The sequence below is a fragment of the Podarcis tiliguerta genome (genome assembly GCF_965153285.1).
Source record: "Podarcis tiliguerta genome assembly, chromosome: 6".
In the NCBI taxonomy this organism is placed as follows: domain Eukaryota; kingdom Metazoa; phylum Chordata; class Lepidosauria; order Squamata; family Lacertidae; genus Podarcis; species Podarcis tiliguerta.
In genome coordinates this window covers 47619344-47635767 of record NC_139539.1, presented here as the reverse complement: position 1 = coordinate 47635767, position 16424 = coordinate 47619344, and the positions used below count along the sequence as shown (strand labels likewise).

The following is a 16424-nucleotide window of genomic DNA, read 5'->3' as shown; positions in this document are numbered from 1 at the left end:
GAAGGATGCTGCTGCAGGAAAGCTGGAAAGACATTTCTCTCAGTCAAGGTCTGGCACTTGAGGTGAAAAACAGCAGCACACTCCGGAACCCGTGGATCTGGCAATCTCTCTGGCTACCAGCTGCATTCCTAGAACTACAGCACCCACTCGCACTTTGTTAGGGTCCTCACCTTAATCCTCCTGACACTTCCTCACAGGGTCCTCTTGAGCTGGATCATCAAGGGTGCAACTGATGCTGAGAAGCAGCAGTTGTAGCCTTAGGATTTTTGCAGCTGGAGAAAAAGTGTGCCAGGGCGGGGGTGGCAGAACGCCCCCCCTGTGTGTCTGTCTGTAAGATTAAAGGTAAAGGCAAGAAAAGAGTGCTCTCCTGTGGAATGTGTTACTGAAGCTACAGTTTCACCTCAGTTCATGGAAAGCAGCAGGGCTGGGTAGGGTTTGGGTTTAAAGCAACATTCCTCAGTTCCAGTCCCATTTCCTTGAACAGCCTCAGGCTTTGTGAGAGTTAAGCCACCTGACAGAGCAGGCTCTCATGCTGTATTGCAATCTGTTGGAGCTGGATCCAGGTTGCTGTGTATAAGGACTCTCCAGCTATGCAAACAATCTAGCATAATAGTTTTGGGAAGGAAGAACTGCTAGAGTTATTGTGTGATGTTGGGGGGTGGAATAGAAAAGGGGCATGTCTGTGCTTGGCCTCTTATCTGAATCGCAACAACCTCAGCCCCATCGCCACCACCCTGCCTGGAACTTCTCAGGCCTCCATAGGGAGGCTGCCAGCTGACTTAGCCAATTCCACTGCTGCTGATAAACAGATAGCATGCGGTGACATCCTTGTACAAGCCCTTTCAATTAAGCAAGGCTATGAAGTCGGGTTAACACATGAAGTGAGATGGGCAAAAGGGAGTTGGTGTGTGCCTTCACTTTTGCCGCAAGAGCACTGCACTGATGCTGCAGGATGCAGAAGATGGCCATGCCGCGGGCATCAGAGTCTTCTTGGCTAGATAATTACAGTCTATATCACTGGCACAGCAGCTCAGTAGAACTTCACTCTAACGGCTAGGTTGCTTGAACCTTCCCAGTAACCAAGAATAAGGCAACAGCAGGAATACCCAAAAGTTAGAATTCAGCTCCCACATCTCTTTATTAAGATTTTTAGGTACAGTTTGACAGGAAGAGGCATGTGTACAGCACAGGAGATAATAGTACTAAATACTGTCTGGGACGCAGTAGTAGCACTGAGGGGGAAACAACATAGCGACCTCTCCAGTTTAACAGTCCTGCCTTTTCCCTGTTATAATAGTCCACAAAGCTACTTTGTCAGGACTTCTCCTCTCAACATCTCGTGGGTTCCAGTTCCCAAACAATTCCACGAATATCATTTTTAGAAAGGGAACATTTCCATTGAAGAAGTCTGGCGCACATACGGCAGAGTCTAAAAAAACAAGAGCTGCAGACAATGCTTGGCACTTACATACTGAAGCATCTGCAGGAGCCTGCAAGAAAGTTATCTAAGATTAGCAACGTCCATCTATGACAAGGTCCAGGAACCATTTAAGTTACTACAGTGGAGCTCAGTAGCTATGCCAGCCAACAGGTCAGTTAACACAATAAGAGAGAGAGAGGATGCTGCTGCTGCTGCTGATGGAAGAGAGTTCAGGTGCTGGTACAGGACGAGAGCCCATGATGACACTGGCAGTGTGGAGAAACCCTGGGATGCCCGTGACATGTTTTCACACATTGAATACATAGCAAGCAGGATTACAGCAAACAGGAAGGTCCTCCCAGCTTACATGCTCCCAGTTTACATTTCTAACAGGATAATTGCTCGAGCCAATCCCAGCTTCTAGTGACAGTCACTGAGGATTCAACAGTCCTGCAAAAACAAGCATTTTCAGATTCCGTCCCAGCAAAAGATTCCAAAAAGGGGAAAAAGAAAAGAAAAGGGGAAAAATAGTTTTCCAATCAATGCTTCATGTATGCTTGTCTCTGTGTCCCATGACATAAGCTTTCCTTGGAGCTGGTTAGACAGGAAGGCATCTTTTCAGCTCTTTTGATTTAAGAGACCTGGCACTGAAAACACTGTTAGATACTTTTTTTTCCTCCCATTGATTCCTAGACATGAATGGCTTATAAAAAAAACAAAAACATAGTAAGGGAGAAAATCAGAGCTGTGCGCTGGAGAATCCAGAGGTGCTTCAAAGGGAAGAGCGGTGGTGAGTCATTCGGCCTTCTAAAGGCTGGAGAAACTGCCCAGACAGCACATATGGTAGCTTGGCTGAGTCAGAGGGAGAAGACAAAAGCTCAGTGGAGACTGACAGCACCATGCCGAAGCAACCACAGAGAGGGTTAAAGCATTGTTACCCTACCTGTATGCCCCCGACCCTGGACAAATGCCTACTAACACCATATTATCATTGTATAGACAAGAAGTAGGACCTTCCAATGAATAAAAATTGTTTTCATAGTAGCATCTGTCCAAAGCCAGGACAGACTCCATGCTTCAGACCTCATGTAAGGATTTTGGAGCATGTATATTTCTGTACAAGTCACTAGTTCTGCACAGAGTGACTATTCTTGATGGAACTTCAGGAGAGTGTTGAATCAGCCTAGGTACTAGGCATGCATGCCGAAAGCTCATACCCTTTGATGCCTTAAAGGTGTGCATGGGGCTGGGGGTGTTGTCTGAGTTTGATAACTCTGCTGTAGATATTAGGTATTAAAAAAGTAACATCAATAAATGCTCTTGAGCATTACATTCTATACTCTGGTTAGGCTGTGATTTGCCCCCTGGACTGAGCCTACTAAAAATATGCAGGACAAACAGCCTGAGATTATATCCTAGGCAGGTATCCCAATTATCCCAACTGAGGGGTCAGATTGCCCTTACTTTGAGTAGCAGAATATTTCAGCTCTACACATCTGACTATTTCATTATACAATATTTCAAATTTTTTCACCTTGTTAACTATACAGAAAGGTCAAGTATGAACAGAATCTCTCTCTCTCTCTCTCTCTCTCTCTCTCTCTCTCTCACACACACACACACACACAACCCAGTTGAATGAAATGAAACTGGGGCTTAAGAGCTCCTGTAAATTGCAGCAGAGGCTGCTTGGGAAGTCAATTGGAAAGACACTTGTCAGTTACAATGCCTATATCAATCAATAATCACTGTTGGTCTAGTTTCTATACCATTGATTCAGGAGTTCAAGGAAGGAAGGAAGGAAGGAAGGAAGGAAGGAAGGAAGGAAGGAAGGAAGGAGAGAGAATTTATTTTAATTATAAATGTTTTGAAGCAGCTTATATTAGATATTAGCAGGACCTGGTCAGGTAGTAGAGCTGGATATATAAAGGAAAGGGACATCAATAGAACAGAATTGTCATGTTCTTTCAGAGTGGTGTTTTGGTAGGAATTTTGAAAACATTCTCATAGCTTTTTTATATTTAGAGTAAATGTTGAAACAATTCTGATATTTGACAATGCTATAAACAAACAAAGTGGAAATATTGTGCACATCTTTAGTAAAAGGGCCCGTTTGAGGCAACTATTTCTCATCATATTTCAGGTACGAGAACTGAAAGTGAAAATGCTTAGAGCAAACAGCTCCTACCCTCCCTTTTCTGAATGACTGTGAACCAGACAGTAATAGATAGAATATGCCTCTTGCAGAGAATCTATTTGGATGAGAAGAAATTATTGCCTGGATTCCCCTCAATTTACAAGCCAGATACTTAGGTGTAGAGAAATGGAGTGGCTTGCCCAAGCTTTTATGGCATTCAGTCAATAATTAAATGCCAATATCTGGATTTTTCATCCACAGCCTTAATTGCCAGGCCGGTCTTTGCTTGGAATCCACTAATGGTTATCCTTCTGTTACTGATATCACAGCACAGTCAATTATGAGAAGAATAGCTTTCAGCGTGTTCATAACCCTTTTTACGGATGTAAGTGTGTGCCATTAACAGCTTTATAAGAGCTATCCAGCAAGCGCTGCTCTCCCCATTATTGCGGCTTTTTGCTGGGTAATGCTTCTTCTGTTGAATTTTGCCTGTCATACTTCTTTTGGGAGGCATTAAGCAAAACCCGGGTGGAAACGGCAATCGTGTGCATGAACATGAACATTAATGGAGCATCTTCTGCTTCAAGCTTTCATGGGCTTTTAATCTGGCCGTAGTCAGAAGTAGCTATGGGTAGATTCACACAAAGAATCACAGAACTGTAGAGCTGGAAGGGACCCTGAGGACCATTCAGTCCAACCCCCTGCAAGGCAGGAATATGCAGCTGCTCCATATGGGGATCAAACCTGCAACCTTGGTGTTATTAGCACCTTCTAACTAACTGAGCCATGCATCATTAATGTCACATCTCTTGAAGACTAAGCACTCTCATTTGCATCTGGCTGCGTGAACTTCGTGGATCAAAAATTCTGGTGTTTGTGATCTGAAGTCTCTGCTGCAGTGTTTCATTTGCAATGGCTGTTTCACACATAAAATGCACCATGTGGTGTGCAGCCATCAAGTGATGAATGTGTGGACTTGCTGTAAGCTTATTGGGGCCTCTACCAGGAAAGAGACTTCCCATGCAATTCTGCTGTTGCTTATAAAAATGAAGGGGAACCTCTCCTCACTCAGCAGGACAAAGAGGTTCTTTTGGTACCTCAGCTGGCTATCTGGATTCATAGGTCTTAGTAGCCATGACAGCACTGGTGCGAAGACTCAGTATTTGATATATTGAGACTCCAAAATACTAGGGCTGCTTCACACCCAATGTTTTCCCTACAAGGGTAGAGTGAGGAAAGTGTGAATCAGAGATGAGGAAACTGTGACCCTCCAGATGACGTTAGACTCCAACTCCCATCAGCCCCAGCCAGCGTGGGCAATGGTGAGGGATGCTGGAAGTTGTAATCCAGTAACAACTGGAGGGCCACAGGTTTTCATGTGTGAAAAATGCACACATGTAGTTTCATCCACATGCTTGGAAGCTGTTGCAAGATGCAAATTTCAAGCAAATGTACATGTAGCAAAAGAGACACTTGTGCAATTTCCACACACAATATTGTAGGCATCCCCCTCCTCCAGTCTGTTTATAAAAAATGTAATAAAACCCTCACCCAAACAATTTGAAGGAAACACAAACCCTGTTTAAGCTCCTGGAACCCCTGGAATCTTGCATTGCTCAGAGATTGGGGTAGCATGTAAAAATATGCATTTTTGTACACATCCCTTGGCGGGAGAACTGCATTGCAAAATTCAGAGAAGTGCACATTTCAAAGGATGGCTGCACTTTGGTTTTCACGTTGTTTGTAAAGTGCAAAATCAGGTAGGCTTGCCTTTAAATGTGAGCTGAAACGTGATTTGCAAAAGCAAAGCAAGCAGACCCAATCAAAGTGCAAGCAGGGAGAATTCCAACATTATCCCCTTGCATGCAATGGCAGTTGCAATGGCACAAGTAATTTAACTTCAAAAGAAGAATAGTTATAGTAATTGGGAGGGCAGACAGCATAAGTCTGGCTAGATCAGATCAAAAGCTTACCTAGTCCAGCATCCTCTTTTCACAGTGGATGACCAGGTGCTTATGGGAAGCCCACAAACAAGACTCTCCTGCTCATGAACCCCAGCAACTGGCCTCTGAGCCTGTTGGTAGTATACAACCATTTGACTAATAGCCTCATCCTCCATTAATTTGTCTGGTCTCCTTTTATAGCCAACCGGAGATGGTCCCTGTCATTGGGTTAGACCACTTACGCACAAGGTTTTCCCTGAATGCATGTATGCGTATGCACCAAATCTGAGCCCACTTCCTGCTTTGAACTGATCTGGGAGAGTTTTCTATGTAGTGTAAGAATAACTCCATCACAGAGGACAGGCACTTCCTTCTTGGTACAGAAGTGTATTAACCTTCCCAACTAGCACGTCTTTCTTGTTTTATGGGCTTAAGATGCTTTCCCAGGTCAGCTCCTCTGGGACTGCTCTGCATTCAAACCTCAGTCACTTGACACATTTGTAGCTGATTGGTTGCAGGCAGCTGCATCCTGTTCCCAGGGATGGGTCAGGAGATCAGCAGTTGCACGGGTGAGTGTGGCCTTTCCCAAGGGATGAGATCTAATCCATCTAAATTAGCAGGGAAGGAAATACCTTTCGGGTTCAGTGGCCTGCACAAAGTTTGAAATTAGCAGGTTTGGCATAGCATGCCTAACAAACATCTCTCTTGCTCCCCTTCCTGATAAGTCTCAATAAAAGTAGGTCAACCTGAAGATCAATTTAGAGCTTTCGGACTAGCAAGACAGTGGTGAGGTGCTCTACCTGCAGATGCCACTTTTGCCATTTTTACTTTGTACATCAGCTAGAGGCGGAGTATTCAGGGCTCTCAGCTCAGTTCAGGCAACTAAGTTTTCTCATGCCAGGAAAGGCTGTTGAGGTTAAAAGCCGGTAAAGGCACAGGAGTCCCTGCCAAAATAAACAGAAGCAAACCCAAGGCGGATGGTCCCAGTGAAACTGAGTCACATGTCTAACACGTGATGGATTGTTGTGCACTGCCCAGTCCTGTGAAGACTGCAACACACAGTGATGCCAAAGCAAGCAAAGACTATGGCAGCCAGATAGCTGAAAAGTAAACATTTATCTTTAAACTGATCAATCAACTAGAAGGCGAGGTGGCTGCAGATGCTGCTGGCTTTTGCTGGCCCTCCCCACTCCACAGCCTCCTATGGGGTATCCATGTAGTCCTGGTTGGTGCTGTAAGTGGGGTGGGGGAAGAGTGAAAGGTGACAAGGGAGGAACATAAGATCAACCACTGTCTTTCACTTGATCTCTACATTTAATGGTAATTGCTCGTTCTCTGGGTTGCAGTCTGGCAACCCCTTGAGGCCACATCTTGATCACTTGAGTCTTTCTTCACCTTTGTGCGTTGGTGTTAGGGGAAAACATTTCAGATAAATAAACTTAAAATTGCAGCCTTCACCAGAAGACAATGATGAGGGAATGGGGGTTGTGTAATCCCTCTTTTGTGGCTTTAACTCTGTGCCTCTGGCCTTCCATTTTATTCCATGGAAGTTTCTTCTTAACTTGAAATTTTCCTCTCACTGTGTCTCTTTGGGGAGGCTCATTCTAGGGAACATTTTGCACTGCCACTGTGTGGATATTACAGACAGACCCCACATGTTATGAGCTTGAGAAGGAGAGCAGGGCAGGGTGGGAGCAAGACCTATTGATTTATCAACAGTGAGGAGGCTTCCAATAAGCCTCTTGGTATCTCACTCCCTAATTCTGGTTTTTGTTCTCACAGCAGCAGGGCTATTAGTCATGCCTTATATACCAAGTTGCATAATGCCAAGTCTAAAAATTGCATAGCAGAGCTGCATGTCAGTTCTAATAAGCGCTGCCTGAAACAATATTATCCTTGCTGATTAGGAATGCTTGGTCCACAGAGGATTTTCCATGTCAAATAGCAACAGGCTTGTCCTTGGTTCAAACAGAAATCAGATTCAGACCCCCGGCTATCTAACACCAGAAAGCCAATAACAGAAGCCACCTTGCTATGTATCGCCCAATTATGGCTCCTAAACCCACTTGGGTGCTCCCATTCTTTTGTTCAGTGCCAAAGACCCTGTGAAAACAACCATGAAAATATTTTCCACATACTTTTCAATCCCAGTGTCCTTTCCAGGTTTCCTGCAAGCACCTCATACAAGCACAGAAGTGGAATGGTGAAGGAGAAGGCTCATTGGGGTAATTTAATTGGACTTCCTGCCTGACAAAGGCCACAGCTGTCTCATCAGTAACGAATAAGCTGCTTGTGACTGTGCTAAACCCCTGGTCCTCAGGGCAGACACACACACCTCATTTTACCCTTGACTGCTATATTAACAGATAATTGCAACTCATCTATGGGGAGCTAGAAGCCTGCATTTAAATGACACTAAGCAGCAATGTTCTACAAGTTGGCAAAAACCTATCAAGCAACATATGCAGCAGCCCAGCTCCACAAAATGTCAGACCACAAAACCACCACTGTGTATGCTGGCCTACCAGGGCCTTGATAAACTTTCTAGGTTCCCCCTTCCTCCCTGCTTTCATTGCCTGTCTGGGACTGCAAAAGCAGAGGTGTTTTATGCACCCAATAGGCCACAATATAAAGCTGGAGGTCTGTGGTGGACTTTGGGGGTGGGAATTGTGAGTTGTGCAGAGGTGCTCTAACAGAACACAACTGGCTGCTTCCTTTGTTGTCCTCCCTAACTGTTGAAATGTAAGCTTCTGGGGGAGCAGGGAATTTTCATTTTTGCTGTGTTAATAGACTGCCCCATATAAAAACAAGACATAATGAAACTAAGGACTTTGTCCAAAGTAGCACTAAGAAAGACTCCCATCAGCACAAGGATTTCTGCTTGTGCAACAGAACTTTGCCCTCTCTGCTGCCTCCATAGGTCTCCTAAATCTGTTTTGGGGTTCCCCAAACCCTCCAGTGCAGATCTATGGGTGGGGCAGGGGGAAGAGGAGAGAAGTTCCATTGCACAAGGGAAAATCTTTGTACTGATGGAACACCTTAGTTAAATACCACTGAAAGTTGGATACCTCCCAGCCCCGCAACTTGCTCAAAAGCTATTTTTCAACTCACAGGCATGGCAGGTAGGAAGGCAGCTAATAGAAATGAGGGTGTGTAAAAGTGCATAGGGGTTTGTTTATGCATGTTCAGCATTTAAAAAGCCAGGGCACTGGACAGGAGCTTCAAGTTGCACTGATTTTTGTTTAAGTTCCAAGGTCAAGGGGATTTTCACTGAGCGGCACCCTTTTCTTTCCATGTTTCTGAGTTATGTCCAAATGGCGAAAAGTTCTGGCTAACCAGCTACCAAATGTTTCAGTCCACAGGGTTGTCCACAGCATTGTTCATTTGGGCACCAGTTCTGTGCTACAGACAGTGTACAAGAGCAATGAGGGTGATGAGATGTGAAGCAGAATAAGGCTCCTGTATATAGATTATTTGGGTTTTATGCAGCCCTCGATGTTAAGCCATTCCTTTTGGATGAGCAAAAGATGGAAATGTAGAAACTAATAAAAAAGAAAACAAATTTCAGCAAGGGTAAAAAAAATTTGCTGATTCAACTCAGTGGTGCTTTAAAAAAACCTATTGAAAATATCCCAAATGTTGGTGTCATAACAAAACAGAAGGAATTAACAAAGCTGACAGGTGATTATTTAAATATGATTGGGCAAACTACACCTCCTACAATTATATTAAAATTAAATTAAATTAACCAAGGATGCTATTTCAGCTCCCACATTTGATCAGATTGGACTCTTGTGCACACCTGTGGTGGACCGTTTTTGCCCAATGGGTGAGAAAGCCCTGAGTGTACCTTGATAGCATTTCAGCAAGTGCAACTTGACCTGCAGGGCTGAGAATAGTTGTGTCTGCTAAAATTCCCTCGTCTACATAACTGTTAAGGTTCCAAATGCCACACCCTCCTTTGGATTTGGTCACCTGTAGTGCACCCAATCCCTCAAATGCATGCTTGTGTGACTTCTGACTTGCAAAATTGGCCTTATTCCACATCGGGGTGCTATGCAGCTGAGCCGATTACAAATAATGATATTCTTCTCAGATACAGCAGAGTGATGACAAGAAGCATGTATCATTTCTCTGATCAGCTGAATCCTATTTCTCTCCAATGAACAGAGTGTGCGGTATTAAGCATATTTACTGCATGACTCACAAAGTGTTGAGAATGGCAAGCTTAATAGGTAAATGAATACACTTATGGTAATTTTTAAAAATTGCACAAGTGTCAAGTATGCCCCTATGGAACAAGTGCCTGACAAACCTGCCGGATGTAAGCAGCGGATTATTCACTGGTGTAGTGCAGAGTTCATTCAGAGCTACCAAAGCACAGGAATTACAGGCTGATGGAAGTCTTTGCATTTTATCTTTCACCTTCCTCAAGTTTCAGAAACAGGAAGCTCAGCCACTTCCGAGAATGATTTCCATTTGATGTTAAAGGGATGTGTGCAGCTAGAAAGCAGAAGCTGAGGAATCTTCTAGCTCAGGCCGTCTAGAAATCCTTGATCGGTCTGCACCAACGTGGTCCCCTCCAAGTGCTTTGGACTAAAGCTCCCATAATCCGCAGCCAACATGTCCATACTAGCTGAGGTTGGTGGGAGTTGCAGTCCAAGATAACAGGATAACTCGGTTGGTTAGAGCATGTTGCTGACAATGCCAAGGTTGCAGGTTCAATCCCTGACTGCTGTGTATTCCTGCATTGCAAGGGCTTGGACTATATGATCCTCAGGCTCCCTTCCAGCTCTAGGATTGTATGAGATAGCTAAGAGGCATCACGAGGGCAGCAGGTTTGACTACCATTGCAAGGCAGCTAAAGCAGAGGCATCCCTTGTGCCACATTCTCACCTGTCTGCCCTGGGGCAGGCTTAAGTGCCCTGCTGGTTGTTTGTGTCTATACTGTACCTTGCAATGGTAATAAGTATCAGCAGTACAATATTTGTGTGTTTGTTTGAGAGTAGGCAGGAGAGGAGGATGGGCAAAGAGACCAGTGGGGGAAGATGGAGAGGTTAGAAGGAGGGGATGTAGCATGACAGAGCCCAGCCTCTTAGGCATTTCCATTTTACACAGCATAGATGGGAAGTAATAATCAGAACAAAAGGTTGGCAGCTCAATTTTTGTGCCTAAAGCTGTGTCCAAACAATAGCTCCCCATGGCATAAGTTCAGCTTTCATAAGCTAAACTGTTAGCGTGGGAAGCAAATGGAGCAGGTGTTTTGAAAAGACAGCTATCCTTTTTTAAAAAATAGGCTAACTTCAAATTGTATGCCTTATGCTGGCATACACCAGCCGCTGTCATTGTTACATCTCCACAAGCCTTTGGACCCAGGGGTGGGGGGTTTGTGGTCCTCTAGATGCTCTGGACTCCAACTCCCATCACCCATCAGCCTGGCCAGCAATCAGGGATGATGGGAGTTGTAGTTCAACAACATCTGGAGGGACACAGGTTTCCCAGTCCTGCTTCAGACTGTGCTTGCAGTTGTGCTGTTTCCATGGTGTGACCTAGTTTTGAAATGGATGCCATCAAACTAACAAAACTAACAAAATGAATTTCAATAGGGACAAATGTCAGGTTCTGCACTTAGGCAGGAAGAACCAGCTGCACAAATACAAGATGAGGGACACCTTGCCAGTAGTACATGTGAAAGGGATCCAGGGGCCTTGGAAGACTACAAACTTAACACAATTCAACAATGTGATGCAGCAGCAGCAAAAAAAAAGCAAAAAAAAAAAAAAAAAGCGCAAATGCTATGCTATTCTAGGATGCATCAATAGAAGTATTGTGTCCCAATCAAAGGAAGTAATAGACCACACCTGGAATACTGTGTCCCGTTTAAGGAGGAGATTGACAAGCTCGAATGTGTGCAGAGGAGGGCAACCAAGATGATAACGGGTCTGGAAACCAAGCCTTATGAGGAATGGTTGAGGGACCCATGGATTCAAGTTTCAAGACAGGAGAGTCCAACTAAACATCAAGAAGAACTTTCTGATAGTAAGAGCTGTTCCACAGTGGAACAGACTCCCACAAGAGGTGGTGGACTCTCCTTCCTTGGAGGTTTTTAAGCAGACGTTGGATGGTCTTCTGACATGGATGCTTTAGCTGAAATTCCTGCATTGCAGGGGGTAGGACTAGATGACCCTTGGGTCCCTTCCAATTCTATGATTCCATGACTCTAATGCACAACCAACCTGCATCGACCTGGAAATGCCAGAACCAAAAAAAGCAGTATGGTGTTGGAATACAATTGTACTGTACCAGACTGCACGTATTTGCATTTTCTCTCTTGATATCTGTGTCAAGAAGGAGCAAGTGAAACTCCTGTCCACACATAGACAACTGATATCAAAAAAGCACATGATCCAGAACTACTTCTGAAACAACTATAAGAAAATTTGCCAAGCAATAGATGGTTGTGAGAAGGTGTTTTTGTTGTTGCTTTGTTTGCTCTGCTAATTGCTATGAGTGCAGCTTAACTAGACAGGCAGCTTTCCCAGCAATGCACACAGACACTGGTTGAAGTCACCCTAAGTGGTTAAAAATGGGTTTTGTTTGTTGCCAGGGAACTGCGTGAAGGCATTTCACAAAGAGATCTGGGCCACCAGGAAGGGAGCTGAGATCATTCTTTGGTATCACAATACTTCATAGGTTTGGCGTGCAGGCACTCATCGCACAGGAGCACACAGATTTATGGGCATACGTTAATGCTGGAGAAAGAGACATGAAATGAGTTGCATTGCCTCATGATCAATTACTCACTTCCACATCCATGTATGTGCACTTAGACATACACCATGGAGCTCAGCTGAGACTGCCAGAATCAATAGCAGCCCACAGTCTTCTGCTGTTGTAAGAAGCAGCACCCAATATAACTCCTGGTTCTGCAAAACTATTTACAAGCACAGGAGACCCATCATGGACTGAATCCAAGACCCTCAGTATGCTTTTAAATGATCCTTTCTTGCAACAGAGACCCACTACATTCACAGAAACAAAGGTGTGATTTACATTGTATATCAAATGTAAATATCTCATATGTGGTTTGCTCATCTGCATTTTAAATATAGTTAATATATAATATATAATTAATATGTAACTCTCTCTCACTCTCTCTCTCTCTCTATATATATACATAGAGAGAGCGTTAATATATAAAATACACAAATCCCATAGTTAGGGCCTTTCCAGTTGATGAGTAGGTGCAACTAGACTGTTATAAGCTAGCAATAGAAACATGTCATGATCTAAATAGCCTGCTCAAAATACCCTTCTTAGTCCCCATCTAGATACCAGTCCCAAATGAAAGTATTGTTGCAACCTTGTTGATGCTCACTTCACCATGCTATGAAAGCATCGAAACTCCTCTGCTACTTCTTTGCAGGTAGGTGGCACCAGTACCAGCTTCTCATGTCCCCAGTTGAGCACTGGAGAATGCAGCTAGATGTTTCTTGAGACAGACACCTATCCTTTCCTCTTGGGACAAGTCCAAGTGTTCACTGTGGGATGCTACCTCTGAAGACTACATACCCCATGCTGGTCCCTGTCAACTTCATAGGTCAGACAGGAACAGGACAGGCTGACCTGCAGATTTGGAGACAGGGATGAGCAGATAGTGAAACAGTATCTGGTGATCCCACTCCAGATTTGTGAAGGGTTTGCTCCTTAGCCTTTTCTTAAAGATGATCGGCAAGGCAGTGGAGGTTTAGGGTCAGAGCTTTCCTTCTCCTATACCAGCCTTTCTCAACCTGTGGGTTGAGCTCAGTGATGATGGGAGTTGTAGTCCAACAACATTTGGGGACCCACAGGTTGAGAACCACTGTCCGAGATGAACAACCTTCCAAGGTGGACAAGTCCCATCTTGCCTCTACATCTCATGCAAATACAGCTTCCCTGACCATTGGACCCACTATTGGTCTTGTCTGCTCCATCTGCTGGAGCCTTTCTTCGCATGCAGAGGAAGTCCCTAACTTACCAAGGGTTTGAGACCCATTGGCTACCAACACCTGGCTTAGCTGGCTGGTCGAAGCCATTCCCCAGGGTATGACTGCTGCTGTGTGTTGACAAGGCTTCAAATCTAAGTGGCTGGGGAAGGGAGGGGAAAGTTGTGGGGGAACCCAGTGGTTGTTGGACTTGGCCAATGATCAGGCAAGATGGGAGCTGCAGTCTAGCAACAAGAACAGGGCCACAGGCTCCCTGTCCTTGAGCTATGGCTTGCTTTTCAGTTCTCAACAAAGAGGCAAAGAGCCAGCAGAACTGCTCATACTAATGACTCAGCCTTATTTGATTATGTTTTCTCAACTGTGTCTGTCTTAAAAGTACTGCCAATAGCTGCTGACTGCTGGTGTTATTGAAATCAATAAACTTACCCAGGCTAGTTACTGTGAACTGCTTCTCTTTTTTTAAAATCTACCCACTGTTCTCCTCCTATGCTTGCTAGTGTAAATCAGAGCTCAAATGCTCTGAACTCATAGGATATTAACAAGGACAAGAGTTGTAAATCAGAGAAAAATATGCCTTTATTGCTGGGAAGGGATATTAAAAAGCCATTTGGAATAAAGGCTGGCAGGCATAAATAGAGCAGAGACCAAAGGAAGTTAACTAAACAGGTAGATGGGCTTAATAGATAAAGTGGAAGGGAATCAGATAAATGCATTTAACCTGAGTCTCTATGCAAAGGCAAATCTGAAAGAAAGATGTAAGGGACAGATGCAAGAAACTGCCCTTCGGATGGCTTGGGGGTTAGATAACTTCAGACCCTCCAACATTTCTCCTATGAAAATAGGGACGTTCTAAGGAGAAGCAAGATATTCTGGGATCAGATCAGAAACCGGGGTGGCTTCTGTAAATCCTGGACTGTCCCTAGAAAATGGAGACGCTTGGTGGATCTGGAAATGTTGTGATTAATGTAACAATTCTAAGGATCCCACACCCCCGCCATGTGAAATTTGACACCACAGTTAAGCAGCTACGCATATTCCAGAACTATTGCCTATATTTGTGTGTATGTATCTCTCTCAATGTCCTCACCCTATTGTCTCACTTCTCCTCCATTTTCACTGTTTCTCTTCTTTCTACCTATGCATCCACGTACTCTGCCCTACAAGCAGACACCTCATTTTATTTGTTTGTTTTTCAGGACATTATACAGCTCCAACAGTTTCTATATTCCCTCAGAGATGGAGGCTGCGTGCAACCTGATATTTTTTCACACTTCAATGCAAATGTAAGAGTACATAGGCGTTATTTGGGCCTCTTCCGCATGTAAAATAGCTATTAACCAAAATAACAGCCTACGGTCAAAGAGGAGGAAGCACACAGAGGCAAGCATTGCACAAAGAGTAGTTAAAGCAACATCAAGGAAGAACAAGGGGCAACAAACCATGAGGAAAGAAACTGTGAAGGACCATCTCTAGAGGGGCTCTGGTGTAGACATATGGTGGGGCAGATGGATGAAGAAATGAAGAAGAGTAAAATCAAAAACAGCCACGCTCAAAGTCTGATGAAAATTGAAAGAAAGGAGGTGGTGGGGTGGAAGGTTATGAAACCCAACCTGAACACCTTGACAAATCTGCTCCAAAGACATGAGATACATAGCCTACATGGTTGGAGATGGAACAGAAGCACAAATCAGGTGTGGCTTTGGTTAAAGATAGTTCTGATGAGCTACATGAATGTAAGAGGAGAGTATTGCTTCTTGTGGGCAAAGGGAGCCGCAGCCCGAGTGTTCATATGCCTTTAAATCTCTTGTTGCCATGAGGGGCAAGGCAGCTACAGCTTCTCTCATGCATTACCTCCCTGATCTTGCCCTCCATCCTCTTCCCAACCATACCTGGAGTCTTGCTTGCCACAGCAGGTGTCAGAGGAGGGTTGTTGACAGGACCAAGAAGGTAGAGGGAAGGAGATGTCACGGCTGCCCTGGTCACATCCATGCCATTTTCTGAAGCACTCTTAGGACATTTTAACAGATGTGCCTCCCCCCCCAAGACATCCTGGGAACTGCAGTTCATGAAGGGTGCTGAGAGGGGACCCCTCACAAAGCTACAATTCCCAGCACACTTAGCAAATTACAGTTCCCAGGGTGCTTTTGGAGGTACGCTGTGACTGCTAAAGTGGTTAAATACATGGGGTGGATGCGACCTTTGTTTACTGCTTCACTGGGAGACTTATATAAATGTCCTCTAGGTCCCAACCTGGCAACTCTATCACAGGCAGGAAAAGAGCATGAAGGGCTGTGGGCTTTAAAAAGCAATATTTTCTTCCCTTTTCAGCTGTGACAAAGACTGCAAAGCAGCCCAGCTGGGATTCCTGCCTTATGTTTCTTTCGTCCACAACCTCCCCTCCATCCACCGGCGCTCGCCTCTAGGTCTCCTTCATACCTTTCCGGATGCCACCATCAGCAGTGGAAGAGAAATCTCCAGCACTCAGAAGAAAGCAGGTAGCTGCTTTCTTGTTTTTGTCCCTGGTACTGGAGCGCCTCATGGGCTGGTTCTCCTCGTGAGGCGGCGAAAGAGGCTGCTCCTCGTCTGACAGCACCACGTTGGCATCGCCGTTCTGCTTGGTGTCTTGGAAAGGAGAAAGAATAGGCAAAGAGGTAAGTGTTTCGGGGGGAGGAGACTGGATCTGTACCTGCTTGGCAAAGAAGCAAAAAACACAGAAGGTTCTGGAAAACCTTCTGGCAGGCTCAGTGAGAGTTCGCTCCCCACAGTGTGTGAAGCAATGGGCGGGCCGGCCTAGTGGTTAGTGTCGGACTAGGAGCTGGGAGACTAGGGTTCAAATCCCCATTCAGCCATAATGCTGACTGGGTGACCTTGGGCCAGTCACTGCCTCACAACCTATCTCACAGCGTTGCTGTGGGATTTAACTGAGGGAGAGCTATGTA

The 16424-nt window shown here is 44.7% G+C and overlaps 1 protein-coding gene across 11 annotated transcripts in view; it reads right to left on the bottom strand.

Annotated features, from left to right (window-relative positions):
- The window catches only part of KCNC4 (potassium voltage-gated channel subfamily C member 4), a 69923-nt gene that overhangs the window by 32957 nt on the left and 20542 nt on the right, over positions 1-16424 (bottom strand). For 5 of the 11 annotated variants that reach the window (XR_014512560.1, XM_083445739.1, XM_083445745.1 and 2 more), the window contains exon 3: positions 15922-16107. Coding sequence is in view for 10 of the 11 variants with exons in the window: in XM_083445739.1 (XP_083301865.1) it covers positions 15922-16107 (186 nt within the window). In the remaining variant the exon portion in view is untranslated. Of the gene's footprint in view, positions 1-1113; positions 6733-15921; positions 16108-16424 lie in introns of those variants that run through there. The other 6 variants (XM_083445740.1, XM_083445743.1, XM_083445741.1 and 3 more) reach the window with 6 other exon arrangements.